General features: G+C 41.1%; 2 protein-coding genes across 2 annotated transcripts in view; one reads left to right on the top strand and one right to left on the bottom strand.

The window, feature by feature from the left end:
• On the bottom strand, positions 1–14,170 carry LOC112844049 (low affinity immunoglobulin gamma Fc region receptor II-like). Its single transcript, XM_025903476.1, has 5 exons — positions 13,795–14,170; positions 1,493–1,756; positions 1,147–1,413; positions 921–1,071; positions 1–824 (listed from the first exon to the last, which is right to left on the bottom strand). The coding sequence occupies exons 1-5, from the start codon at positions 14,159–14,161 to the stop codon at positions 815–817; spliced, it is 1,059 nt and encodes a 352-aa protein (XP_025759261.1). The 5' UTR covers positions 14,162–14,170; the 3' UTR covers positions 1–814.
• Positions 14,171–24,367: 10,197 nt separating this feature from the next.
• The window catches only part of LOC112844066 (Fc receptor-like protein 4), a 36,513-nt gene continuing 32,919 nt past the window's right edge, over positions 24,368–27,961 (top strand). The window contains exon 1 of the mRNA XM_025903532.1: positions 24,368–24,569. Within this exon, the coding sequence (XP_025759317.1) occupies positions 24,554–24,569 (16 nt within the window). The 5' untranslated portion in view covers positions 24,368–24,553. The remainder of the gene's footprint in view (positions 24,570–27,961) is intronic.

The raw sequence follows: 27,961 nt of genomic DNA, 5'->3' as shown, positions 1-27,961 counted from the left end.
TGGGTATTGTCTCTAATTTCTATAATCGATTCGATTCCGATTCACAAGGTCCCGAATCGATTTGATCCCTGATTACAACTCAATTCGATTTGATTTGAATCTGGGAAATTTTGCCTCAGACAGTCAGAAATATTATATTTCTGATCACCAATCAGTCAGTACGTATCCATATTTTTATATCTATAAAATCAAAGCTGACACTTGTGAGACTTCAACAGAGGTGTAAACATCACAGCAGATGTCTTTGTGTCAAAGTAACTGAGGATAAAACAGAAAAAAACATGAAGGTGAAGGAAAAAAAGAACAGCTTTGTGTTTATGTCTTTGCGTGGAATCCATTTATCTGCTCTGATTTACTGTTTTTGCAGTTTGGTTGTTTTTGAAATGACAGCTTTAACCTGAGATTCTGGCAAAATACATTTATATTTAAAAATTGATTCAGGATTTTAATGAATCGATAACAAGTTACTCAAGCTAGAATTGATTTTAATCAGAAAATGGATAATTGAAACCGCACCCCATTGCAAAGTACCCAGAATTTGGTTAAATATTTACAATTCATGATTTACAAAGACTTTTTCAAAATCCTTTCACCTAACAATGAACAGCAACGATGGGTGCATAAACACTCATATACAATCTAATCAGAAAAGTTTATGAACTGGATCAGAGAACAAAAGCAAAATGGAAACAGTTGATAAACACACGGAAATAGCTTTGATTAAATTCACAAGCCATAAGGCGACATCATCAACCTCCTTGCCCACATCCTGCTCACCATTGGTTGATCTGGTTAGCATCTGGGGGCAGGCAGATCAGTTACCTCTGGAATAGAAAGGATTTAACTTTATCATGGTTTCAGTTAGAGACGGCTCATAATCATCAAGATGTTAATAACTGATTAACAGGTCTGTGTGTTACCCATGGCTGTGTGATGTTAAAGATTCACTTTGAGGAGAGTGGAGATGTTGTATGGACAGAACAACAAACACCAGGTAGCCCATCAGAGTAACCTCAAAATGCAGGAGGGATATTGCGAGGGGCGGAGCTCCAGATATTAGTGGAGGTTTACCTGCAGAGAGAATCCCACCTGTTCAGGTGAATATGTGGATGAAATAAGAGGTGAAATCAGAGTGAAGCTCCTCACCTGTGACAGTGACACTGTCACCTGTGACAGTGATCCAGCTGGATGGAGACTCTCCATGACCGCTGATGTCACACTTGTAGAGGCCTTCATCAGACCTGGAAACATGCTGGATGGTCATGTGACCTGTAGGCTGCTTCCTGATGAGGGAGCCATCTTTATAGAAAGCAGCTGGGAGGTTGGAGGGAGTGGTCTTTGTTTTACAGAGCAGAGTGACGTCATCTCCCTCCATCACAGGGAGGACAGGACTCTGCAGGATCACTGATCCACCTCAACACAGAGACAAACTACAGCATTTCATCCATTTACACACAGCTTCATCAACACTAACTCCACACACTCAGTTTACCAGTGACTGTCAGGTTAACCATGTTACTGATGGAACCCTCTCTGGACTCACACCAGTAAACCCCACTTTCAAGTGGGTCAATGTAGCTGATGTCACAGTTAGAACCAGCTGGTTTCCCCCACCCATCTCCACACTGAGTGTTCTGCTGTCTGCTTGTGGTTCTCTTCAGAGTCCATCCAGCAGAGCTGTCGTCCTCCTCACAGCTCAGAGACACAAACTCATCTTTAAACAGCTGAGAGCTGCTGGGACTCACAGTCAGACGTGCTGTGAGGGAGAGCGGATTATGCAAATTATTAAGAAAAAAAATGGTTCACATGAAACACACTCCAGAGCCGTGTTGTTAAAGTAATCATTTCATATTTAATTCAGTCCAATACATAAGCACTGGCAATTAGATTTCTGATTATCCCTAATATTCCCAAATGCATCATTTTGTGAATGGTTTTGAATGACCAGTTTTGGGCTGTTCCACAGGATTACTTTTACCTATTTAGAATACACACTGTAAGCTGTAGGACTGTGCTGGAACAACAACAACAACAACAACAACAACAACCACCTGTAAATGCAGCATTATCAATCTCTACTGTGACCGTCACTGAAACCAACTACCTCATCTACACCACTGCAACAGTGATCTTTGAGATTCTTGGCTACAAGATGAACAACAGCCACACGGAGCTGTAGAGATTGAGACTACAGCCTAAGGTCAAGGCAGCACGGAGGGAAGTTAGCCAACTATCAGAACTACAGAAAGCTGTGATGAAGAAAGAAAGTGTCTAAGAACTAAAACAAGCTGCCAATACCAGAGACCTTAATAACTGCCAACGACTTATAGCCTTGGCTAGCTGCTTTTATGTTGTTCTATGCTGTTCTATTATGCTTTCATTTGTATTTCTTTTGTTTCTGTGTTTTTAATGCCATCAACCTGCGAGCATGTTTGGTACTTTGCCATGGCCTTCATCTGTCTCTGTTACTTATATCTGACCCTCTTGTATGTTAAGCACTTTGGCATACCACTGATTTTAAAATGTGTTATATAAATAAAGTTTGTTGTTGTTGTTGAAGAGGTGTGGAAGAAAATGTATACAGAGAAGACAAAAGCCAAGGCAATACACCAGATGTTCTCCTCCGAACCATCCAAGGTGTACTCTCAGTGGCAGGGGAACAATATGAGAGAACAGTCCCAAAGAGGCTGGAAATGAAGCAAAACTGGCCAGCTTGTAATGAAAGCAGGCAGACTTATGGATTTAAAAGAAAATACATCTTTTTATAAATAGCTTACAGTACCAAATCATAATGTATGCCGTGAAAATGGCTGCAGTGCTGCAAATACATAAAAAGAAATAGTAAAAGAAAATTTTAGTTCCACAGATCCACTATCTCCTTACAATTGTGTCTGTCTTCAACAGTAACTTCACAAACAAAGTTAAACTATACATGAATCATACATTTAGTTGGAAATACAAATTTAAGCCATTTATGAGTATATTCAGAGCATTGCACTGCTTAATGTCATCCAATTATTTATTTTTTTTCTACAGAAACTTCACATCTGAGAAATTCAGTCTAGTGGAGCTCATGCTCTTCACCTTAAAATATTAAACTTCTTAAGAAGTTTGAAAATGAGCCTAAGTAGCATAAATAAAATCAAACCCTGTGCTACAGACAGTAATGAAGTTGGACTAACTCCTAGTTGTATAGTGGTCAAAAAACTTGATAGTTTAAAAAAATCCCAAGGCCAAAGACAGATGACACTCTAAAGATGCTGTTGAAGAATACAACAATACAACGCAAACGTATGAGGGAGATCCTCTGTACCCAGACATCACACTTTTAAATGTTAAGAATTAACTTAACAATTAACTTAAAAACTGTGATTTACACAAAAATCCAGAGGCTGAAGAACAGAGGTCAAGATGAGAGGAAGGAAAAAACAGAAACTAGTTAGAAAGATGAAAGGAAGAATTTTACTAATAAAGTCAAACAGGTTTAACATGCTTATATGGCACAAATTTTACCAATGATATTATCAGTAAGAAACAAACTGGTGATGGCTAACCAACCGGACATAATAGTGGTGGACAAGCAGAGGAAGACACCCATAGTGTTAGACGTGGCGAATGACAGCAACATGAGAAAGAAGGAACACAAGAAGCAGGAGAAATACCAAGGACTCAGAGAAGAGCTCAAGAAGATGTGGAGGTTGAAGGTAGCAGTGATCCCAGTGGTAATCGGAGCACTAGGTGCAGTGACTCCCAAACTAGGCGAGTGGCTCCAGCAGATCCCGGGAACAACATCGGAGATCTCTGTCCAGTAGAGCGCAGTCCTGGGAACAGCTAAGATACTGTGCAGGACCCTCAAGCTTCCAGGCCTCTGGTACCTTCTGGCAGGACCCGAGCTTGAGCTAGTGATGGCAAAACTCTAGTTTATTTTAACATTTAGATTTAGGTGGTTAGAATTTCACTGACAAAATCTAGCCTTTTTTTTTTCTTAGGTAAAGGTCAATATGACCTGGTGTTGCTCGTTTAACTATGTTATCTGCTAACTGTATGAAAGTTCCCAGGGAGACCAGCGCCAGGTGCTTCATGAATCCTCCCTGCCCAGCAACAGCCCAGGTGGGACAAAGAGTTATTTTAACTGAAGAGATACAGAGAGTCGTGTGTGAGAGTATAAAAGAGGCGCTGCGATGTCTCAAGGGCAGAGCTCTCATGACTGTAGAAATGGGATGTTTGCTGTCTGTTTGCTCTCCTGCTTTGCAGAATTTATTAACAGAAAGTTCCACCACAAGCTTGGCGTCACAAACAGTATGGTCTGAGTGTGGGCGCTGAGGAACAACTCCAAGATGGCTGATATCCCTGAGAGAAAAAAAATCAACCCTCTGTCCCACCAAAGCTTTAAAAATGGGGAGTTGTGAGGCAAGTCCTCAGTGAAACACCACAAGGTGGCAAAAACAAAAAAAAATACTACTAATGAAAGAGAGATATTTTTGGAGAGAATGTCCTGATGAGAAATGCTGAGGCAGGACTCAAGGTGGACAGAAGGAAGGGGACTCTGGACGGAGCTGTAGGCTGTGGTTTGCCCACATAACCATTAAAAGAAAAACAGCAAAGTGAAACAATGCACAAACACAGATAAGCAGAGAATGTATTAACCAGCATACTAAGACATACATATGCAATGAAGACCAGCTTACACTCATTAATGTTAAAAGAGAGAAAACTTAACAGACACTTGTTATCCAATGCTGAGTTCATCAACAGCTGACAATTAACTCTTCAGTTTGGAGGACAACAGGTTCATTTTTTGAGACAGAGTGAAGTAACTCTGGTGTTACCAACCACTGATTAGAAAATAAATTTAGTTAAACAATTCACCCAGACACTGGGAAAAGGGTGGATGTATGCACTTATTTTTTTATACTGTATATATCAACAACAGTTCGTTCAACAGTTTGTTACTTTGACATATCTAATGAATTCTGGCCTGCCTGGGGAGCCTTCCAGCAGCCATTCTCCCCGCTCAGCTATACAGTCTGCTATATCCATTTCTCAGAATTCCTCTCTCCACTCGATTCACTCTTGATCCCCCAAAACTATAACCTTCTAACTTTGATTAGAGGAAGATTACACCAGCAAAGGTTCGCAGCGCAGCTCCACTCCTGATTGCTCTGAGATGCGTCTTCAGCCCTACAGACCTTCCCGGAAATCTGAGCAATCATAATGCCTAACTCGGAGGAAACATTGCCATTTCCATACTCTGGTGAGACCTCCCAAAGACACTTTCCCATTGAGGATTTCAGACTGGACAATAGCCCTTGTTTAACGAGTTTGAAAAGAGGGAGGGATTTACTTTCACCGATCCAACAACAAGGCAAAGTTATTCCAATCGATCCCCCCTTCGCAACTCCCCTCAGTAAACCTCACGGCAAGCGGGTTGCCAGTTTCTCAGCCACTTATCACTCCTTTGCTAAACTCTGCAGCAAACCTCTGTGGCACCGGGTTGCCGGTTCCTCTCACCACAGCTTCTCTCTACAATACTTCAGGTAACAATCCTACAACCACGTATCCAACTATACATCCCTCTAATCCAGCATTTTTTCTTCCTCCGGTCGGTGAAGCTTCAAGCAGCACATGCCCTAGCTTTTTAGCCCAGGTGCCTTCATTTTAAGCTAACACTGCTCAGTCTTTGCTGCCCTCAGCAATTCCTCCTCCCAACCCACTGGCTCCAAAACCTTTTCCAGTATCTGCCCAACTTCCCCAAGAAATCATTGCTGGTAAATATAAAGATCTAGCAGAGCTCATTCTTCCTCCACTCAAACTCCACTCAAACTCAAGCTCCACCCAGTGTGATCAACAGTTCCATCATCATACGTAGTACGGCCCCAACTCGGGCAAAAGAGCTCACTTTGCTCTTGTTTGCTTTCACATTTTAATCATACAAATATGTTCTTTACATCATCTTTCCGATTCCTCGATTCCTGCTTGACTATAATGCTTGATCTCGCCCTAAGACTCGTCGTCACCGGCTTTTACTAGTACCACATCCACTTCTCTTCTCAGGCAGCTGCTCGCCTACAACAGTTTAATCAAGACACTTTTTGGGGCAATCTCGATCAGGAACTCTACTGTCACATATTTGCTGCCTCTTCTCTCTCCATCAAAATAGGTGGTGCTCCATCGCATCCTGCTCCCGCCTGCATCACCCCAGCTCAAAAAAGCAGATGAGCCCTCACTCCGTTCATCCGCTTTTATCTGTGTGGCCCCAGGCTCCACACCAGATATTTCCTCACAACTCACAGCATTTACTCCTTTTCCTTTTGCGGCACTGGTCATCCCACCCAGCATGCCCCCACACTGAGCTTTCAGTTTCCTGTACCTGTAAAAACCTCCAGTCAGCTCTCAAAGACCCAGAAACCATTGTTGGCATGCTTACCAAAGAAGTTAGGGAAGGTTTCATGATCGGACCCTTTCTTAAACCACCTATTCCCCTCTTTCCCATTAGCCCTCTGGTCATCGCTACCATAAAATATTCAGGCAAAAAGCGCATCTTAATTGATTTATCTGTGCCTCACAGCAGTCATATTCCAACCATAAATAGTCTCATTCCCAGTGACCACTGTTCTCTCAAATACTCCACAGTGAACCATGGCATTTCTCTCATTAAAATTGCTGGAAGAGGCACATGGCTTTCAAAATCCATCACAAGTGCCTGCAAGTCCTGCAAATTTTCCCCCCAATTTCTGGTGCTTGTTCGGAGTCAAGTGGAGGGATACCTATTATTTCGCAGTCAGGCTGACCTTTGGTTTCAAAAGCAGCCCCAAGTTGTTTGACTCACTCTCCAAAACTCTATGTTGGATCCTCTCCAACAACCATAAGCTGCCATTCTTAGTTCATCTTCTCGACAATTTCCTAGTCATATCCCCTCCCATGTCACCGCCAGCTCATGGGTTATCCATCTTGATGGTTAGTCTTCTCTGAACTTGGTGTTCCATTGTCAGAAGAGAAAACTGAGGGCCCTTCAACATCCCTGGAGTTCCTTGGCATAATTCTTGACACCAAGCGTTTCCAGGCCTCCCTGCCTATTGAAAAACTCAATCACATCACTCTTTTCCTTCAAAACTTTTTCCTCGTTCCCACATGTTCCAAGCGACAGCTACTCTCCCTTTTGAAAAACTTAACCTTTGAACTATGCATAATCTCTTAAGGCCACTCATTTATCTCTCACTTGCTTTCACTTGCAGCATCTAAACCATCACTCCTTGACACGATCATGCTGTACAGCTCTTCCAAAGCCAAACTGCGACTCTGGTGATTTCTTCTCGCTAGAATGTGTGTGATGTTTGGTGATGCATTTGTACCTTTAGCCCAAAAAATACTGCTGAAAATGTTTTGTTTTGTTTTGTTTTTTTCCCAAAAACAATCACTAAATTGGAAACATTGGATAATGGATGAGTTTGATAAACATGTCTCACACAGAATGACCACCTTATCTTAACAAGTTTTTCATTGATGAACAAATTCATTTAACTAAAATGTTAAAGCTTTCTCTTTTTTCAGGTGAACAACTAACGCTGTTTAATATTTCCATGTGTAATCTGATATTCTTGGAAGTTTTTCCATTGTGTCGTTACTATTATTTTGCATATTTTGCAAATTTTAGACCCAGATAGAGAAGAGGTAAATAGGCCAGCGCCAGGTGCTTCCTGGAGCAAAGATAGTGGGAGTCCTCCCTGCCCAGCAACAGGGCAGGTGGGACAAAGAACTTTTGGAACTGAAAAGATACAGAGAGTTGTGTGTGAGAGTATAAAAGAGGTGCATGTGATATCTCAAGGGCACACCTCTCATGACCGTAGAATTGGGATGTTTGCTGTATGTTTGCTCTCCTGCATGCAGTAATTAAAAGCTTGGCCACAGCTGATTGCATTGCAGAATTTATTAACAGAAAATTCCACCACAATCTTTTGGAAAGATCTAAGAAGCTTAGTATTCAGAGCCATTCCTTTATGTATATAAAAAAGGAGCTCACAAGGAATTTAATAATTAAAGTCCAATTACACTGTTAAACACAATTCAACAGATACATTTCTCACTGGAAGTTATTGCTGGCAGGTTAAACAGAGGGCTCTCACCAATAATCAGTGAGAAAGAACTAGGTTAATAAGTTCAGTAATTTAGATCATCTTTATTTTTACTGTAATGCAGTTCAGTGCTTTTGAAAACAACATGTGAAGCTGTTTGCAGGGTGAGGACATTGACTTTTCCCGGCTTAACATAAAAATAGCAGAATTTGGTTTACTGTGTAGTAAAGTTACATTTTAAATTAAGATTGTGATTTTATTTGGAAAATAATTTATTCAAAAATGCAGATTTTTTAAAGGCAAGCTTGATTTGAACTAATGGCAGAATCAAATAAAACTTTTAGTGAGTCTCTGAAAGTAGTTCAAAAATGAATCAACCCATTATTTTCATTACTTAAGAGTTTTAATTTAATGTGCTCTAACCCCTTTATTTCTCTTTAGTTTTGTGTGTTGTTAATCTTAAATTTTATATTTAAGTATACCTGTTCAGTCAGCTTTGTTACTGTCACAGTCTGGCAAAAGCAGGCTATGTGAAGTAGTGACTAGAGAACCCAATTGCTGACAAAACACACAATGACTCCCTGTCTCGTCTCTCCCTCCAGACATTCAGGGCCTTGGCCTCTCATGTAGAGGCAGCTCTGACACCAGTTCCTCCATTTTCAGCCATGACATTCGAGATCTAAACTCCAGCATCACAGAGCTCATCAGACTCTTCCGAGGCGCGATAATAAACAGTCTTGCTGCACGTGCCTTGTCCACATATTGGACCTCTTGGAACATGTTCTGTTTGTTCAATAGTCACTTCAATCTTCCTTTCCCCTCTTTCCACATGGGAACCATTTCTAGTATCAGATCTTTTGCTTTCCGATTTTTGGGCATTAAAAATTCCCACAATAAAGACGTACCTCACAGGTTCACCTTGCTCGACCACTACGTCGTCTGAGATATCATTACTCATATAAAGCTCCCTCTGCAACCCCACGACGTTTACCCCTAACTTTGGATCTTCTACATTGTTGCATCTCTACACTTCGGCTCAAGTACAATGACTACTTTCTGGAACGCACACTCGAAGCAATGTTCCTGCTCGCCTTCTTCAGGTTGTTATGCTGTTCAGAATTTACATCCTCATCAACAAAATTTCATCCGGACCTTCTCCCCTGCTCAAGTGACTTCCACCCAGTCTCCGAAGACTGCCTTGTCTTCTTCCTCAAACGGAGCAAAACTAACCAACTGGGCAGCCCCCTTCCTATATACTACTTCAAAATAAATTCACATTTAAGTGCTTTTAAATCACTAACCTATTACCTCTACCTCAGAAAATCCTAGCACACCTTACCTTCAGAACCACTGTTCATCACTGATTCTCGCCACGTCCGGCCAACCAGATCATGGTTTCTTTTGCACTTTCGCCAAATTCTCTAGTCATATGGGATTTCTCCCAATCGCTTCTCTCTTCTCAGCAACTTCCGCATCCCGCTAGCGAATTACCAACCACTTAAGCTCCTTGGCCGATGGTCATCACAAGGGTATCAGTTATACATTCGCAACAACCTCCAAGACCTTCACCACGCCCAGTCTTCGCTTGTGTTACAGGGTACCTTCTTTGGGGATCTGCCCAGCTTGGGAGTCACAGCCAGTCCTCTTCGAGGCCTTCATCAAACCGCAGCACCAGTTCACGGTCTCTCATCCATTCTTTTATCTCAGGACTTCACACATCTCAGCTGCCAGCCATCATACCCACTCCCGGCATCTGTGGACTCCAACATACACTTCCCTCCCCCAAAATCCACTCTTTCAATCTCAGCACTTTGAATGAGGAACGAACTTCGCAAGATCAAGGTGCGGAAGGCTGCAGGTGCAGATGGCATCAGTTCCAGGCTCCTGAGGTGCTGCGCAGATGAACTGTGTGGCATCCTAGGACCACGTGTCCCAGTGGATCTTGGACTACCTCACAGGACACCCACAGTATGTGAGGTCACAGGGCTGTGTCTCTGATACACTGGTCTGCAGTACAGGGGCCCCACAGGAAAGGGTGCTGGCACCGTTCCTCTTCACCCTCTACACTGCAGACTTCTCCATCAACTCCCCACGCTGCCACCTACAGAAGTTCTCTGACGACTCTGCCATAGTCGGCCTCATCACAGGTGAGGGCGACTCAGAGTACAGACAGTGGACTCTGGACTTTGTAGACTGGTGTCAGCAGAACCACCTGCTGATCAACACCGGGAGAACCAAGGAGTCGGTGGTGGACTTCCGGTGATGCAGACCCACCACAGTGACACCGGTGAACATCCAGGGAGTGGACATTGAGATCGTGGACTCTTATATGTACCTGGGTGTTCACCTGAATAATAAACTGGACTGGAGCCACAACACTGATGCTCTTTACAGGAAGGGTCAGAGCAGACTCTACCTGCTGAAGCAGCTGAGGTCATTTGGAGTACAGGGAGCACTTTTAAAGACCTTCTATGACTCTGGTGGCATCCGTCATTTTTTACAGTGTGGTATGTTGGAGCAGCAGTTTATCGACAGCTGAGAGGAAGAGGCTGGATAAACTCATCATGAAGGCCAGCTCTGTTCTAGGATGCACCCTGGACCCAGTGCAGGTGGTGGGAGACAAAGACTCTGGCCAAAATAACATCTCTGATGGACAGAGTCTCCCACCCCATGCATATAAATGTTGCTGAACTGCAGAGCCCCTTCAGTGAAAGACTGCTGCATCCTAGATGCATGAAGGAGCGTTTCCGCAGGTCCTTCCTCCCTGCAGCTGTCAGACTGTACAATCAGAACTGCTCCCAACAAACATAGATGTTTACATCAGTGCTGTAACAACTTCTACTGTTATAACTGCACATTACTTTTCTCAGTTTATATATATACTAACGTATTGGAAGTTACATGTCCACTTTTTAATGCACAGGTACAATACGCAATCTGCACTTTTCTAATTATTCTAAATATTCTTAACTATTTAAACATCTTTCAGTATCCTGCTCTGTTTGCACACTTACAACCTAAGTTTGCCACTTATCTGTACTTTAATTTTATTAACTGTACAGTACACTATTTGGTAACTAATGTCCATGATAGAAATATGTAAAAAATGTGTATGTTTCTGTTCCGTGTCCTGTTCTGTTTGTATATCTGTGTTTTTGCTGCTGATACAACCAAATTTCCCCTTGTGGGACAAATAAAGGATTTATCTATTCTATCCATCATCGCTCATTGTAACTGAGGATCCAGTCCCAGCTGGTGAAATGATATTTGTAAATACCTTTTGGATGCTTTAAACAAACTGAATACCTTAACAGTAAAGATCACAAAGCACTGTATAGATAGAAAATGGTGATCTATGACTCTGCTGTAAAATTTGATGTTTGATGTGTGGTGGCTGTATGAAAACACATGACCCCACATAGCAAAATTGGTATGGCCCGGATCTGGCCCACATACCACAAAGAATGACGGCACTTTGGTGGCCCAGATCAGGTTTGCCAGAGGTGGCCTACGCATGGGCCAGCACAAGGCCAGTTGCAGACACAGTGCTGGTCCTGGCACAAGGCCAGTTGCAGACACAGTGCTGGTCCTGTGCTGGCCAGTGTATGGATTACCTCTGGCAAACCTGATCTGGGCCACCAAAGGGCCGTCATTCTTTGCGGTATGTGGCCCATGTGTAAGTTGTGTGCAGGCACGGGCCAGTTGGAGACACACAGCTGGCTCTCTGCTGGCCCAGAACAGTTTCAGCTCTGGCCCCAGATGTCAGCCTAATGTGTACCTTAATCAAGCCATGTAATAACGACATGTGTAATAGTGTAAAAGTAAAAGCCATGCCGGCACTGCTGGCTGACTTCTGGCATGATGTCATCCACATATGGGCCAGGCCTGGCATAGATGGCACTGTCTATGTGATGGCATGCCACATCTGGCTCGATTGTGTTTTGGTTCATGTGGCCCAGGCTCATAGAAAACAGGCCTGGCCCGGATCTGGCATCAAGCTGGCACTTCTGACAGAATGGTGTCATGGCAGAGTGCATGTCAACCAGATGTGGGCCAGGTCTGGCAATGAGGCACTATTTATGTTCCTATTTTCCTATTTTAGTTAGTTAGTTAGTTAGTTTAGTTAGTGTACACTTTATCCAAAACCTAGTGAGGGTTTACTCATCTTTGCCAGTGGGTGGCTGTAGCTCAGGTGCTCTATACAACATGCCACATTCACCCAATCACACACTTTTTCTAAACTGAGTGCTTCCTAACTACATTCATACACATTCACACTCTTGACATGCAGACTGAAGGAGCCAGGGATCAAACCACTAACCTTCTGACAAGTAGGTGACCTGCTCTACTGCCTGAGCTACAGCTACCCAGTGGTAAAGTGCACACTCACAAAACTGTCAAACCAGCATTTGAAACGTTGGCTACCATAGCAGTATAGTATTGCAACATGGCATTTGGGTCTTCCAACCAAAATAGGAAAACAGGAACATAAACAGTGCCATCTACACCAGGCCTGGCCCATATCTGGATGACATACGTCTTATCATGCCAGAAGTCAGCCAGCAGTGCTGGTTTGATACCAGATCTGTCTGCTATGTGGGACTGCTTCGGGGGTTTATCAAAGACTTTGAAAGGCACTAATATCAAAGTTAGATGTATGTTGAATTCATTCATCCACAGGTTGAGTCGTGTTGACTGTCCCTGACGGCAAACATCTGGACATGGCAAAATAGAACGGCACAACAGAGTGTGTGTCATGTTTGGTGATGCATGTGTATCTTCATCGCTAAAAATACTGCTGGTAATGGCTCTTTTATGGAAACAATCACTAAATTGGAAACATTGGATGATGGATGAGTTTGATAAACATGTCTCACAAAGAATGACTACCTTATCTTAACAACAGTTTTTCATTAATGAACAAATTCATTTAACTAAAATGTTAAAGCTCTCTCTTTTTGCAGGTGAACAAATAATGCTGTTTCATATTTCCATGGGTAATCTGATATTCTTGGAAGTTTTTTTTCACCTTGTATCGTTAATAATATTTTGCATATTTTGCAAATTTTAGACTCAGATAGAGAAGAGGGAGATAGTGAGTGTGAGGATTCCCAGGGAGGCCTGTGCCAGGTGCTTCCTGGAGCAAAGATAGTGGGAGCCCTCCCTGCCCAGCAACAGTTTTAATGGTGGTAGATAAGCAGAAGAAGACGGCCGTAGTGATAGATGTAACGATCCCAAATGAGAGCAACATGAGGAAGAAGGAACGCGAGAAACTGGAGAAGTATCAAGGCCTCAGAGAAGAGCTTAAGAAGTGAGCTCTTCTCAGAGTTTTAAATAGCCTCTCAGAACACCAGCCATGTTTTCTGCAGTTTCAGCCAGAATCTCTATTTTGGAAACTACTGCAGCACCAAACACACATACACACACACACAGAGCAAACCTGCCTGGAGGCCTGTAGCTCTAACACAATGACAAATTCTGAGCTAACTTATAAAGTTGATAACCACCATGTGACTACTTATCCTTAACTTTGGTAATTAGGCTAAGTAAAACCATATAAAAATATCCTGGATATGTTGAACTTTCTTTCTAGTCCTGAGCCCAGTTTAAGATAAATAAGAACTATTTTAGGATATGAATTTCGCAAAGCTACTTGAGTAGAGTCCAAGGATAAAAATATTTAAAGGAAAACTTGAAACTGTGATTGAAGAAGTTTAATCACCTTGCTTTGTTGAACAAGTCAGCAATGAGTTCAGAACTGCAAAGATAGAAGAAAGATAGTCAAGTGAATTTTCACAGAAAGAAAGAGCAACAAACAGGTGTGAATAACATGCGTGCGTTTCGTTAGTTGAGGTTAAGGCGACTGACAAGAAGCAGGAAACGTCCTCCGTAGAGCAGGCCGGATGTTTGCATTTACAAATAACAAGTAGGCAGAAAGTCTTCTTCACATTTAAACAGTTTATATAAACCTGTTTTTCTTTTACTGGCCAAACTGAGAACACGAGACAGTAGACTGGATATTTTTGTTGTTCCATTTCATCTTGAAGTGTGCAATAAATTTCTGTTAGTGTTTTCCTGGCCTTGCACATGATATAACATAACATTTAACAAACAAACAAACAAACAGAACAAACAAACAAACAAACAAAAAAACCACTGTGTGGTTTTGAGCACAAATCAAAATCTCTCAATAATAGATATATTTTTTGAATAAAAGAATAATGGAGAGTGTCTTAGTAACTGTGTAAACCTCTTAGAATTCTTCTTCTTTCCACATCTTATGGCTTGCCACTCCTCAAAAAATCACCATCACCTACTATGTGTTTGAGTTGTAACTTATCAAATCAAAATACCTATTTGAAACCTAAAGAAATAATATTACCAGCAATAAAATATTCTAAGAGTGCATTTTGTGTTATCTTTCTTATGTTCCTTATTGTCACATGACCATTTAGAGTCGTTCTGTGATCCCCTACTGAAGTACTGAATATGCCCAATAACTAACCAACTACAGCTTTATTTCCTAATGTAGTAATGTAGTTTAAATCTAGTGTAATTTAACCCTCATAATGTCCTCCCGATTTCCATACACCTGTGGTCCTCAGGGGTCAAAAATGTCCCCACTTCATTTGAGTGTTTTTTAAAGTATAAAGTATAAATTGTCAATCAATTCAGTGTTACATCTTAGTTTTACTTGAGACCAACACATTAACACAAAATTTACCCAACATTATACATTTTAAGGCCACCAGACCTTGTTTACATAAAGTACACTTTTTTTTGAGTGAAAATAAAACAAGAAAATGAAATATTTAATTGTTTAGATAATTTTGACTATCTGACTAACTACAGTGTTGTATGTTGAACTTTAGTGAGAAAGTTTTTTTTGAACCATTTAAAATTTTTAAATGGCAGCACATAATCACACCTGTGGTCCTCAGGGGTCAAAAATGTCCCCATCTGGTTTGATTGATACTTAATTACTATGAAGTGGATTTTTCCCCCACTTTTAATTAAAACTTAATTCAAACATTTTGACACATTTTTTTATTCCATTTCAAATTTAAGTCTGATAAAAACCTTATAAAAATGAATTTTTTCTTTGTTTTCGGGTAAAAAATAAATCAAATCATCAGTTATTGTGATTATCGTTTCACAACCAGAGTTGGTTGCTTTAACAGATGATCACAGACGGGTTTATGTCAAAGTTAATTTAGAAAGTTGTTTTTAAACTACTTCAAGTTTTTTACTGGCAGAAAATAATCACATCTGTTGTCCTCTGGGCTCAAAAATGACCCTGTTTGCTTTGACTGTTTATAAAGCCACAAGTATAAAATATCATCATCTCTGTGTTTCAAGGTTTTATTCAACTTTATTCCAGCTCATTACCTGACATTTTTCTATGTTTTGGCATGGTAGGAACACCAGGGCATGGGTCTGAGTGAAGGCAAACTTTCATGTCCATATTTGACACAAGTGCAGGAGGAAGCTCAGGTTTATTCCTCTGTACTGGTCCCATCATGGACAGCTTTCTTTTCTGCAGTTGCAGGCCAGGGTCATATACAGTAAACAAGTTGTTACAGGTGATTGTTTTCTTTTGGAAACCTTCTGCAATGTTAGGGGCAACTCGCGTGTCCTGACTGCAGGACAGACGGTTTGCCATCGTACACTAGCATGCTCCATGTACAGCTGGACCTGGCATCACATACTGCCCATGTTTTTATCTCATAGGTTTACTTGGGATGTTCTGTTGGAATAGACAGAGTCCTCTGAAGGGGACTTGGTGCTCATACAGTCACATCAGTACCAGGATCTTACATCACAGCAGGAGAAACACCCACTTGTTCCATACACCTCAAATGGGAGCACGTTTGTGTCATGAACGATGATCATCTATTGTGTCTTTATCAAGAAATTATAGCCTTTTTGTGCTTCTCTGGTTAATCTTGTGTCACCTTTAAAACTTCTCTACCAGACTCAGGATGTCATAAACTGGCCGTAGCGACTTTACTGGATGCACGGCAGTAAGAATCAACATACCCACATATGCCTACAGCTGCATTCGATCCATTTTTCTTCCTCTCTTGTTGTCCCTCCTTGTTTGTCATTGAGTTGGCTGTAGAGCAGGTCATCTGCTAATTGGATGGTTGTTGGTTCAATCTCTGTGTGCTCTAGTCTGGAGTTCTTACCAAGGTGTCCTTGGGCAAGTTACTGAACCCCAACTTGGTCTCTGATGCATAAATTGGCATTTGAACGTTAAAAAGCAGAATACAAGCAGAATACACTGTGTATAATGCTTTCAGTACTCGAGTAGAAAAGCAACTGAAGGAGTATGGGACCTGGCATATGTGCTTGGACTGTGGTAGATAATCTTTCTCTGTGGCACATGAGAGAGTCATGCATCGTCTGTCACTGGGAAGGATAGAAGACCAGATCAATGTTTCCTCACATTACTGCAAATATGCCTCTGTCTCAGCTGACTCCTCTTTCCTGCTTGATTTTTGTCTTCATCATAATTGAAATGGATGATGTGCAGTCCTCTGACACATCTTCTATTTCAGTTTCACATTCTGAAAACTCAAGAAACTTCAAGAAGCCCAGTCACTTTCTTTCCAAGCTCCTCAGACTACCATGTCCTGGATGCCTGAGAACCTACTTGAACATAGTTCAGACTCTTCATCATTTTTCTTCACTTCATAACCTTCTTCCACTTCTGCAGGTGGGTGATGTGCTTTTTCAGAGAAAGGGTAGCATGTGATCTAAATTTTGACAATATTTTTTATATCTTCTAACCCTGGGGCCTGTTCTTCGTACCTCGCTAAGCAAGTTAGCCGGATTTGAATGTTGACGATTTTGCGTGATCTTGGATCGTTCGGTTCTCCGAAGCTCATCTGGGACTTGCTGTCATAGCAACAGATCCGTAAGCGTAAACCTGCTCGGGAGTCAGACCGTTCTCTGTTGGAATAATCCTCATGTACATCTTAACTAATTCTATACAGTATAACCATGTCCTGCCTGTCTCTTCCATTGACTTCCTAAGTCTTAGCTTTACTATTCCATTAGTTCTCTCTACCTGGAAATTTTTTTTTTTAAAAGGTATTTAATCCTAGAGTATAAACTACTGCTGCCATCATTACTCTCCCTCCTGTTGCGACATGGCATGGCCCATGGCTCAAAATAGCAGCAGTCTTATACAAATTCTAAGGCAGTATTGGTTCATCACACAGACAATAAACACCATCCTGCAAGCTCGCTCATTCTGTAAGCCACAACTGTTTTCCTGCAGTAGGTGAGTGAGCCTGCATGTCTGCCAGTAAACCTTGCATAATAGGCAACGTCTGCTGGTGTTGCACTGCAAAAATGTTAACACCATGTGCTCCTAAAGTTGCCCCTCTTGCGATCTTATCTGCAAAAGCATTCCCTTATGCAACTGGATCTTTCCCTCACATGTGTGCTGCACATTTACAAACGGCAATTCTACTGGGTAATAACATGGCCTTCAGCAGATTTTGCAGGAGTTTGCTGTGTTCTACAGGTTTCCCTGTCGAGGTTGTCACACCTCGTCTCACCCACTGCACTACAAAGAAATGTAATGTAGCAAATGCATATTGGCTATCAGTGTATATTGTCACATCTTGTTTCTCTGCAGCTTTACACGCTTCCGTTAAAGCTAGCATCTCTGCTGCTCAAGCAAATATGAAACATGCTAGTCGTCCTGCACAGATAACTTTCTCACTATCTACTACAGTAAAACCTGTTTTAGCCTGTCCCTCTGCTGTTGTAAAACTCAACCCATCAACAAACCAAACCTTTCCCTCAACGAGTGGAACATCTATTACAGTTTTTTCTGATGGCTTGAGCACATTTTTTGTAACTGTTGGCTATTTTTGCAAAACTCTACACACAAATAAGAAAACTCTTCACCCAATCAGCAAAACATTGTAGTTTTCTTGTAAAAGCAAATAACCCTTGCTTAACTCTCCACACTTTTGTAAAAATGGTATTTTTGTATCTAACAGTTAACACAAGCCTTCATATTAATAAGCACACAATGCGCCAACTACACACTGATGGTATGAATAAAAAACACATCTGGCTTTTGCTTTCTCTGTGCACAAGGTATGCCATGTCAGATTGAGCTCATACTTTTGTCATAGATCCGTAAGCATAGAGGGATCCAAACTTCAAGTACTGGTGTTTATTCACACACATCAAAACAAACACAAGTGTTTATTTCCAAGTATAGGATTATTTGCAATCGCCATATTGACTATATGGGTTTCTTGGTCTGCAGTGAACATGCTTCCTCTGCCCCCAGCATCTGGTTGTCTAGCAATTCTGTAAAGTAACAATTTCAGTATTTTTACATCTATGGTATTGTTGTGTTTCACATTAGCATGGCAGTGCTACAAGTCTTAGTGCAAAGTGACTGTACTAACCGATTCTCATTTCAAAATGTCCTTATGATGCTTGCTACAGTGGCTACACTGTAGCAAGCATCATAAGGACATTTTGAAATGGCTCAAGTTAGGCTGGACCCATTGGCCAGCTTCCCTCAGGGTCATTCCATGGTTGATTACATGGTCCACTATTGTAGCTCTGATGTCATCAGCAATTATATTTCTTACTCTTCTTACCCTTCCTCTTCCCCCTCCTCGTGTGGGCGATCCCCTCAGTCACTCCTTCTCGTCATGGCACCTCACGACATCTACAGATTAAAAAAAATAACACTCCTCTCGCCACATGGCTTTTGCCATGTGTCAACTCCCCAATGAGACCTGTACAAGAATGTTTCACAGTCTCCCTAAAACAATCTCCAGGGTTTGCCCCTTGGAGCAGCTTCACTCCAACCTGTAACCCTGTATAAAACACATTGGTCAGCAATTAAATGTTAAGCTTGTTTAACACCCAGCTACAGCCTGTGTCCTGGAAGACAAAGTCTTAAAGCTAAAACAACTTCACATTTGCAACCAACTGCAGCTCATAAGTGTAATAAAGTATTCAGCATCACAGAGACAAGTATCATTGCAGGTTTATTCTAAACTCATTAAACTCCTACTTTTCCCATAATTTGTTCCAAATCATTGAACATCTCAATGTCATTCCACATTGTAATCAGTGACTTCCCTTAAGTTTGTCCCTCACCATGAGCCCAATAGTGGTCAGATAATGAACCCCATGTAACTATTCTGTAACCACTGCACATCTGTTCAATTATCACTTGTCTGTCTGTGCTGAATCCTTTACAAACACTCTTAAAGAAAAACAAACATTAGCCAAACACATGGTTCATCCTGATTGTCAGGTGTCGGCCATCCAGATTCCAGAGGTGCTGTAAAAGGTCATAAAGTTAACACTCTGCTGTAAAAAGAAGCAACACTGGTTTCAAACACAGCATGTCTCAAACTGTATTCACTTCTCCCCTGTAACATTCACATTTTCTCCAACATTTTCTCAACAACACAGTGTAATTTCATCATCAACATACAGCCTGTAACCACAGTTTTCTTCACACAAAATCTCAGTAATCCTGGGGTAAAAAAAACATCATTAAGTTGTGTCCTGCTATAAATCACATGATCAAATCACATGATTAACCATCTGCTGTAAAAAGAAATGTAAATGTTAGCGCTGTGCAGGTGTATACACTCTTTCTCACAGTGATCTCTGTGAGCAACACAAGGTAGTGAATAACACACCTATGGTAAATTCACAGACAGAAAAATTTAAACTAAAAAGGTTAAATTTGCAGAGTTCACATAGTCATGTGACCCAAGTTTCCTCCTGTGGTCTCCTTCTGTTCCTGCAACAGAGACACACACAGAGATACATCCACACATTTGTCAGGTGGGGGTTAACTTCACACAATGGTGTTAAGTCAGTCAGTCTTGTCAGCTTTTGTCAGTCAGTCAGTTCCCCATTTATTTAAATTTCTCACTTATTCACTCAGCGATTCTTTCTTTTGCTGAATGTGGAAATTATCGTCGCATTTCGTTTCCACCCTCAGCAAAACAACGACATTTCAAAAAGAAAAGAAGAATTTTAGACTGGATTTCCTCGTTGAATCCTTTTGGACAGGAACTCATTTTCTAATTGTCCCAAATAAGTGGCTTTCTCCTGAGCCCATTTTAATTTTGGAGAAGCTCACTTTGCAACCATTTGCAACAAGATGTTGTGTAGTTCTTCCTATTCAATGTTCAGATCTGCTTAGATGACAGAAAAATTATCAAACAAAACCTTCAGTGCACCATGAAAGTAACAAAATAAAAAGAAAAGAAAGAAAAGAAAGGAAAGGAAAGGAAAGCAAAGGAAAGGAAAGGGAAGAAAGGCCTTGTTAAGTCATGACACGTGTTCTTCATGTCAGGGGGATAAATCGTACCAAACCTAATTGGCAGGCTCAACTTAGTAACAAAAGACAAATCAACAGCCAGTTTAATCTCAAACATCCATTCAATCAGACACACACAACATACAGCATAACCCTGTTGTCTCATCACATAATAAGTTTCTTCTCATGTAACCAAATGTGTGCCATGTTAAAACTTCTTCACAAATCAGAAACTCACAATCAGCTCACAACAAAGTACAACAGCCAACATACTGGACACTGTTCTGCTGAACAACAAACAATTATATTGCCATCACTGTTATAATCTTACAATGAAACAAAGTCTCAGATTTAATTATTCTGAAAATAAGTTTAGGTCTACCACAGTTTGTTTTGTACTTACATTACTTATATAATCAAAATAAAATATTTGTTGTTCTGTCACAAGTGCAGTCTCTGATTTAAACAACACATTTGTTTTTCATTCCAACACATGAGCTGGAATGTTGTATTATTTTAAGGATGCTTGTTTCCAGTCCAGGCATTACTGCCTGAATGACTGTCATGGATCGAGGTGATCCAAATGTAGGTGCAGAAGAAAGTCTTTAACTTCCCTTAAGTACAGTGGCAGTGGATGTGGGTTGGAGATGCAATGAGCTTGAACCTGCAGGCGACCATCTTCACTGACCACACCATCTGTGACGGAGGACTCATCTCTCCTGTTGTCCTGCAAGCAAACAATCATATTTTTTGGAACATGAACTTAATTGCTTTCTTAAAACATTTTTTTCTGCAAATGATTTGGGCACAAAACAAATTTTGCTGTTAGAAAACTTGCAGACTTCACTATATACAGTGTAGACCCTCTAAACTAAGTTTGGGGGATGTGATTTTTCAAGAAATGCAGACCAAACTGTTGTTGTTTGTTTACTTACACAGCATGTCTTGTAGAATTAACTGGAGTCACCAGCAACAGCATAGTGCAGTCATATCTCAAGTCTAATAACAGAAGACAGGAAAAGATCAGTAAAGAAACAACTTCCCCAAACCAAAGCACAAATAAAACAATAAGTAAAACAGGCTGATCTAAAGTATGATTAAAGTTCAGCCTGATTAATATAAATGTCACTGACAGTTGCTAATATATTGGAAAACCAAAATACTTACTGATGTCTTTCTGTCCAACAGCAGGAGTGCTGGTCCCGAGCCTCAAAGACAGTAAGAAGCAAGCAGAGGGAGAAAAAACTGAACATTTTTCAGAAACTGATTTGATCCTTAATGGCTGTGCAATCATTGTAACATAGAGTTTGCTTATGTTGTTAAATAAAGGCTAGATTTGACATTAATAGATGCCACAGATGTTCAGAAGCTGCCACAAAGCATGAAAAAAATGGACGTCTCCGAAAACGTCGGAGCATTTTTGCAAATATGTGATGTCTTGATAAATCGAGCAGATATTTGAACTTTACACAGCTACATTCTCCCCTGAAAATATCTTAAAAGTTTATTTTGTGACCCAGAAAAAGTAATAAGTTTTTCAGCGGCGCTCCTCCGCCATTGCCGGTGTTCCAGATCAACTGGCGTTTAGATTAACTGGCGTTGGTCGAACAGATGTGTGGCAATCTTGCGTTTCAGGAGCTGCTACCGACAAACCAGCAAAAAAACCGCCAAATATGTCATCCGTGACACTTGTGAGGTTATCTCAAACACACTCCGTCAGTCTTGATGCCATTGAACAACAAAATGTTTAAAAATGTCGCGAGTTTACCTGGTGATATCCTCATGTGCGACGCGATCGCGAAAACAACAAACAATTAACACCACGCCGATGTTGCTCACAGGACAGCAAGCGTAAACGATCGGGAGACTCTTGTCGACGTTATCGTTCCCCTCGCACGTTTTATTTCTCCGGTTTCAGCGTTTTTGTTTCACAACTAAAGCCTGCAGTTTACTTTGTGTGCACTAACATGGACTCGAGTCAACCAGCGCCACCTGTGGCCAAGTGCCACAGCCTACAGCCAGATCAACTTGTGACACACATCTGCACCACGTTTGAATTCGTTTCATGCACAATACATTTGTACCTTTCAATTGTGTGTTTGTTCGTCATGCAAATAAACCTTTGAAAAGAATGAAATGATATCATATATGTATTATTGGCCTACATTTGTAGGCCAATAATACACACAAATTCCAAATTACCACTCCAATTGGTCATCATGATTTTAATATTCTCTTTTTCCATAACAATGAAATACGCCTTGGACAAATATGACACATCAATAGTTCATTGGTGTTGTCACATCACATCCTGTAAGCATCTTCTGTCTGTGTCTTTTCTCTGGAAATGAATATTTCCAGCCAATATAGGCAATCCATCAACATGGCTGGAGAGTTGGTAGTTATATAAGTGTGGTTAATCTAATGAACATTTGTAAGGAGATGGCAGTCACTGTGAATGTACAGCAGGTGATTAGTAATAAACAGTCAGACAATGACCCTGACAATCTCATTCAATCTGCAAGATTGAATGCACCTTCTGCGGAAAGTGGTACCACACAGTGTGTGTGGACTTCCCCTGTGCAGAAGGCGACTACAAATGTTGTGGGTGCTAAATAAACAGAAAAAATTGATCCCTGTTGTCTTTGCTTACTGATTGTTTTTAGTGTTGACAATCCACATTGCTGGCATTGCATCTTTCAACATGTTTGTGGGTAGATTTGGATGTACCAGGGGTAAGTGCAGCCACTCAGCCTCTACTCAATGTGATCATAGCAGCAATTGCAGATGTGTCACAAGTTAATCTAGTAGTAGGCTCTGGCACTTGGCCACAGGTGGCAGCAGTGGACTGACCTCCATTGGAAACTGCTCCAGCCGCTATGTGATAGTGGATCTGCTACATATTGAAGATCATATGCACATTTTGGAAATTAACCCTTGTATTATGTTGAAAAACAAAAAAATGACATTGATTTTGTTGTGGGTCATTTTGACCCGTACTGTGTAAATCCACTCAGAATTGTCAAGAAACTGCAATATGACAATAGCAACTTTATTTTCCATTAGATAAACATGTAGAACACAGACATACAACAGTTAGACTTTCCATAACTATTTTAGGAACAATTTGGTAAAGGTTTTGCGTTCTTACAAACACAATTCTGGGCAAGTTCTTTTGAACTTGCCCAACGTTCTCAGTTTTTCAATGTTCAACATTTTCAATTTTGTCCACATTATGAATATAATGTAACTGTGTGCTTTCTGCAGATGTACTTCTTGCATTTCTCACAAAAGGTGCTTGTTTTAAAACAGGAATCTTCCTAACTTAGATTTAAAACAAAAGATTTCTACGTCTCCTCCAGTCTCAAAAACAGATGACAAACCAATCGACACACCTGAGTCACTGACTTTCTTAAATCCACTAACTCTCACTGGCTCTGTTTATTACTGATCACTGTGTAACTGCTGTACATTCACAGTGACTGCCATCTCCTTACAAATGTTCATTAGATTAACCACACTTATACAGACTGTATATAACTACCAACTCTCCAGCCATGTTGATGGATTGCCTATATTGGCTGGAAATATTCATTTCCAGAGAAAAGACACAGACAGAAGATGCTTACAGGATGTGACGTGACAACACCAATGAACTATTGATGTGTCATATTTGTCCAAGGCGTATTTCATTGTTATGGAAAAAGAGAATATTAAAATCATGATGACCAATTGGAGTGGTAATTTGGAATTTGTGTGTATTATTGGCCTACAAATGTAGGCCACAATAAATATATGATATCATTTCATTCTTTTCAAAGGTTTATTTGCATGACGAACAAACACACAATTGAAAGGTACAAATGTATTGTGCATGAAACGAATTCAAACGTGGTGCAGATGTGTGTCACAAGTTGATCTGGCTGTAGGCTGTGGCACTTGGCCACAGGTGGCGCTCAAACGAGTCCATGTTAGTGCACACAAAGTAAACTGCAGGCTTTAGTTGTGAAACAAAAACGCTGAAACCGGAGAAATAAAACGTGCGAGGGGAACGATAACGACGACAAGAGTCTCCCGATCGTTTACTCTTCCTGTCCTGTGAGCAACATCGGCATGGTGTTAATTGTTTGCTGTTTTCACGATCGCGTCGCACATGAGGATATCACCAGGTAAACTCGCGACATTTTTAAACATTTTGTTGTTCAATGGCATCAAGACTGACGGAGTGTGTTTGAGATAACCTCACAAGTGTCACGGATGACATATTTGGCGGTTTTTTTGCTGGTTTGTCGGTAGCAGCTCCTGAAACGCAAGACTGCCACACATCTGTTCGACCAACGCCAGTTAATCTAAACGCCAGTTGATCTGGAACACCGGGCTTACAAGTACGCACAGGCTCCGACAACCGCAGCCGACAAATGCGATCCTCCTTTCCCCCAGACTACCCGTTCTGGGTCACAAAATAACCTTTTAAGATATTTTCAGGGGAGAATGTAGCTGTGTAATGCTCAAATATCTACTTAATTTATCAAAATATCACATATTTGCAAAAGTGCTTCCATGTTTTCGGAGAGCTCTGTTATCCACCAGCGCGATAGCTGACCGGGAGGTCAAGGCTTGATAGAGTCCGGGAGCACAGCTAACTCCTGGCGTATTGTTTTCAACCCCCCTGCGGTCTTTTGCTACTCAGGTTAAACATGATATATATAATTAGTTAGTTAGTTAGTTAGTCAGTTATGGCTATGGATTGAAAATACCCCCCACACCACACCCCACCCCTAACGGCTGCACCTCCCGAAGAATTTTGTCTGGGCTCTTATCTCACTTTTTTATTTCAAACGATCAACAGAAAATTTCACCGATATAGTTCTATGTAAGGTTTTTAAGGCTGTGGTGTTAATTTTTAAGTAACATGAGCCCAGCGGCAGCAGCAACGCTAGGCTAACAGTAACTAGCTAGCAAGATTATAAACCTGGTGCTAAACTAAGAGAAGCCACAAAATCAATCAATTTGAATAAGAGTAAACATTTACTCACCAAGTCAGTGTATCAGGTAAAGATCCACAGCAATGACAACAATAATATCTTGAGCTGACGCTTCTCCAGGTTTGCTCAACATATTCCACAACAAATGCACCGTGAACATGCGGACTGATCCGAGAGGGAGGAGGACGGTAGTCACGCGGCATTTTCAAAACACATCTTTCATCCTTCCGCACTGAGAAGCAAAATTTCCAGCTTACTTAGTTTTTCTAAGTTAAGACAACTCAAATAAATTGAGTTTATCAGCGTTTTTGCATAAAAAGTACTTGTAACTTATTTAAATTGAGTTCTAATAACAAATTGATAAAAATTGAGTTCAGCCTATTTAATATTTTTAATTAAACACAATATTACATTTTACAGTGTGGACCGCAACTGCACGCGCAGTCTCAGTGACGCATAAGGCCTCTTCTACTCACTGTTCGTTCTGTTTTCGTTCATGGGAAGGATCTCTGGATCCCGTCAATCGCCATCCATCCTGAGGGGAGTTCAGGCGCAAACTCCCCGGCCTGGTAAAAAAGGAAAGTATCAGGGCTTTCGTCAATCGTCCCAGACGCTGGCTGCTAGCAGACTGCGGTGGCGTCCTCTCTTTCTCCTCGGTGAATGCGATGTGTTAGGCTCCAGCTCCGAAGGACCAAATAAATGTTGGGTCTGTGTTTCCACAAGCCCCGCTGGTTTAGAGACTTATTCCCGTGAAAGAAAAACAAGGCAACAGCGATTGATTTACTTGCAAGGGAGGCCTCGTCGGTGTCTACCACGAAATGACCCCAAATCCGGCCTCCTCTCGCTGCCTTTTATTGAGTAACAGTTCACATAAAACACATCACAGCAAAGCAACGCCCACATGGTTCTAAGAGAAGGCATTGTATGTATATGTGTGAACTTCTGTATGTATGTAAGAATGTGTGTGTGTGTGTGTGTGTGTGTGTGTGTGTGTGAGACCTCCTGCTGGGCAGGAAGCTTACATCAAAAAGACCTTTACAAGGATGTGTCTGTAATAAAAGACTACAGCCCCCCACCCAGAACCTCGAGAATCTGGGGGGGAAGGACAGAAGAATTCCTTTCATCACAGAGTTAAAACAATGTAGAGATGGTAAGCATAAAAATGACAACATTTAACAATTCACTCTAACACTGACAGATCATTTTTTTCTTTCTATCGGGTTTGTTTTTCTTTACTCGCAGAGATCAAATTATTGGTGGGGACAATTCAATAATCGCTGGACATTGGTGGGGACCTGTCCCTTCCATCCATGCCAAATCTACGCCCTTGCTATAAAGATCTTAGCTCTGTTCGCATGTGTGACAAGAAACATGCCGTCAGGAAGAAGGACTGACTAGCTTCATTTTTTAGTGGTTTTTTTCCTCAGAGATGTTTCAAAGCTTCTCAGAAGTAAAGATGGGTAGAAGTTCACTAATCTGCAATTTGGGTCTAAAATTTTTAGAACAAATCCAGAATAATGGTCCTCAGAAGCAAAATTGCAAAGACTTTGTACATGTAATTGTAACCCACATCAGATTTGTGGGTTGTGCTGCTGAATAAGGTTGGAGGTGTAATTTCCCTCCCTGCCACTAGGAGGCGAGTATGCCTTGAGATGACTTTCTGTCAGTCAACATTTCCTGTTGTGAAAGCCATTATTCACGAGGCAACCGCCAAATTAGCTGAAAGATCCCGATTGGTTTTTGACCAGGACTGGATCATTCGAAATCTGAATCCTGTGGGTTCAGTGGCGAGCCAATCCCAAGAGAGTGACTGTAGACGGACCAGAGTACAGTGTGGCCAGCTATGGGATCCATCTTCAGCGAACCTCAGGACTATAGCTACATTCCTTGACACAGATAAGACTAACACTTTAAAAATCTACCCGGGTAGTGTTAGAACCAGTGGACAGAAACATACACACACACACAAGGAACTCTAATTTCTCTTTCCAAAGAGAAGTGGACTGAGCAACAGGAGCGGAAGCTCTTTAGTTGAAACTCTTTGGAGAATTTCCTTAAAGAGGATGTTGGTTTTAATTTTATTTTTGAGCCCTTTAATGTGCGTTGTGCACTGTAGGAAGCCGGCTTTAGACAGGCAGGGTTTGTAAACTTCACAACTTTCAATACAGTTTCTACTTAAATCATATCTTATCTATCATTGTGTGGTTCCTTCTCTGCTGATCCTTTCAAGGCTCCATAGTCTTACCTAGAACTTTCTGATACTGGTCCAAAGTTGTCGAGACAATAATTTAATACGTATCTCATATTATTTAATTGTAATATCTGTTACATAATCATCTGCATTACATAATGTTATTAAAAGATTCCAGTAATCTGACAAAGCTCTGTGCACAAGGGACCAAAGATCACAGTTGGAGGCTTATGATCTTTAGGCCCTCAGGCGATGCTGTATTGAAAACTGGGATGATTCTGTTAAGGAAATCACTGCATGGGCTCAGGAACACTTTCAGAAAAACCTTCCACAGATGCAGGTTAAAGCTCTCTCATACAAAGAAGAAGCCATATAAACCTTTGGA

This window comes from Oreochromis niloticus, linkage group LG3, assembly GCF_001858045.2.
Source record: "Oreochromis niloticus isolate F11D_XX linkage group LG3, O_niloticus_UMD_NMBU, whole genome shotgun sequence".
Classification (NCBI taxonomy): domain Eukaryota; kingdom Metazoa; phylum Chordata; class Actinopteri; order Cichliformes; family Cichlidae; genus Oreochromis; species Oreochromis niloticus.
Note: the sequence above shows the minus strand (reverse complement) of the source record. Positions and strands in the feature narration are given on the sequence as shown.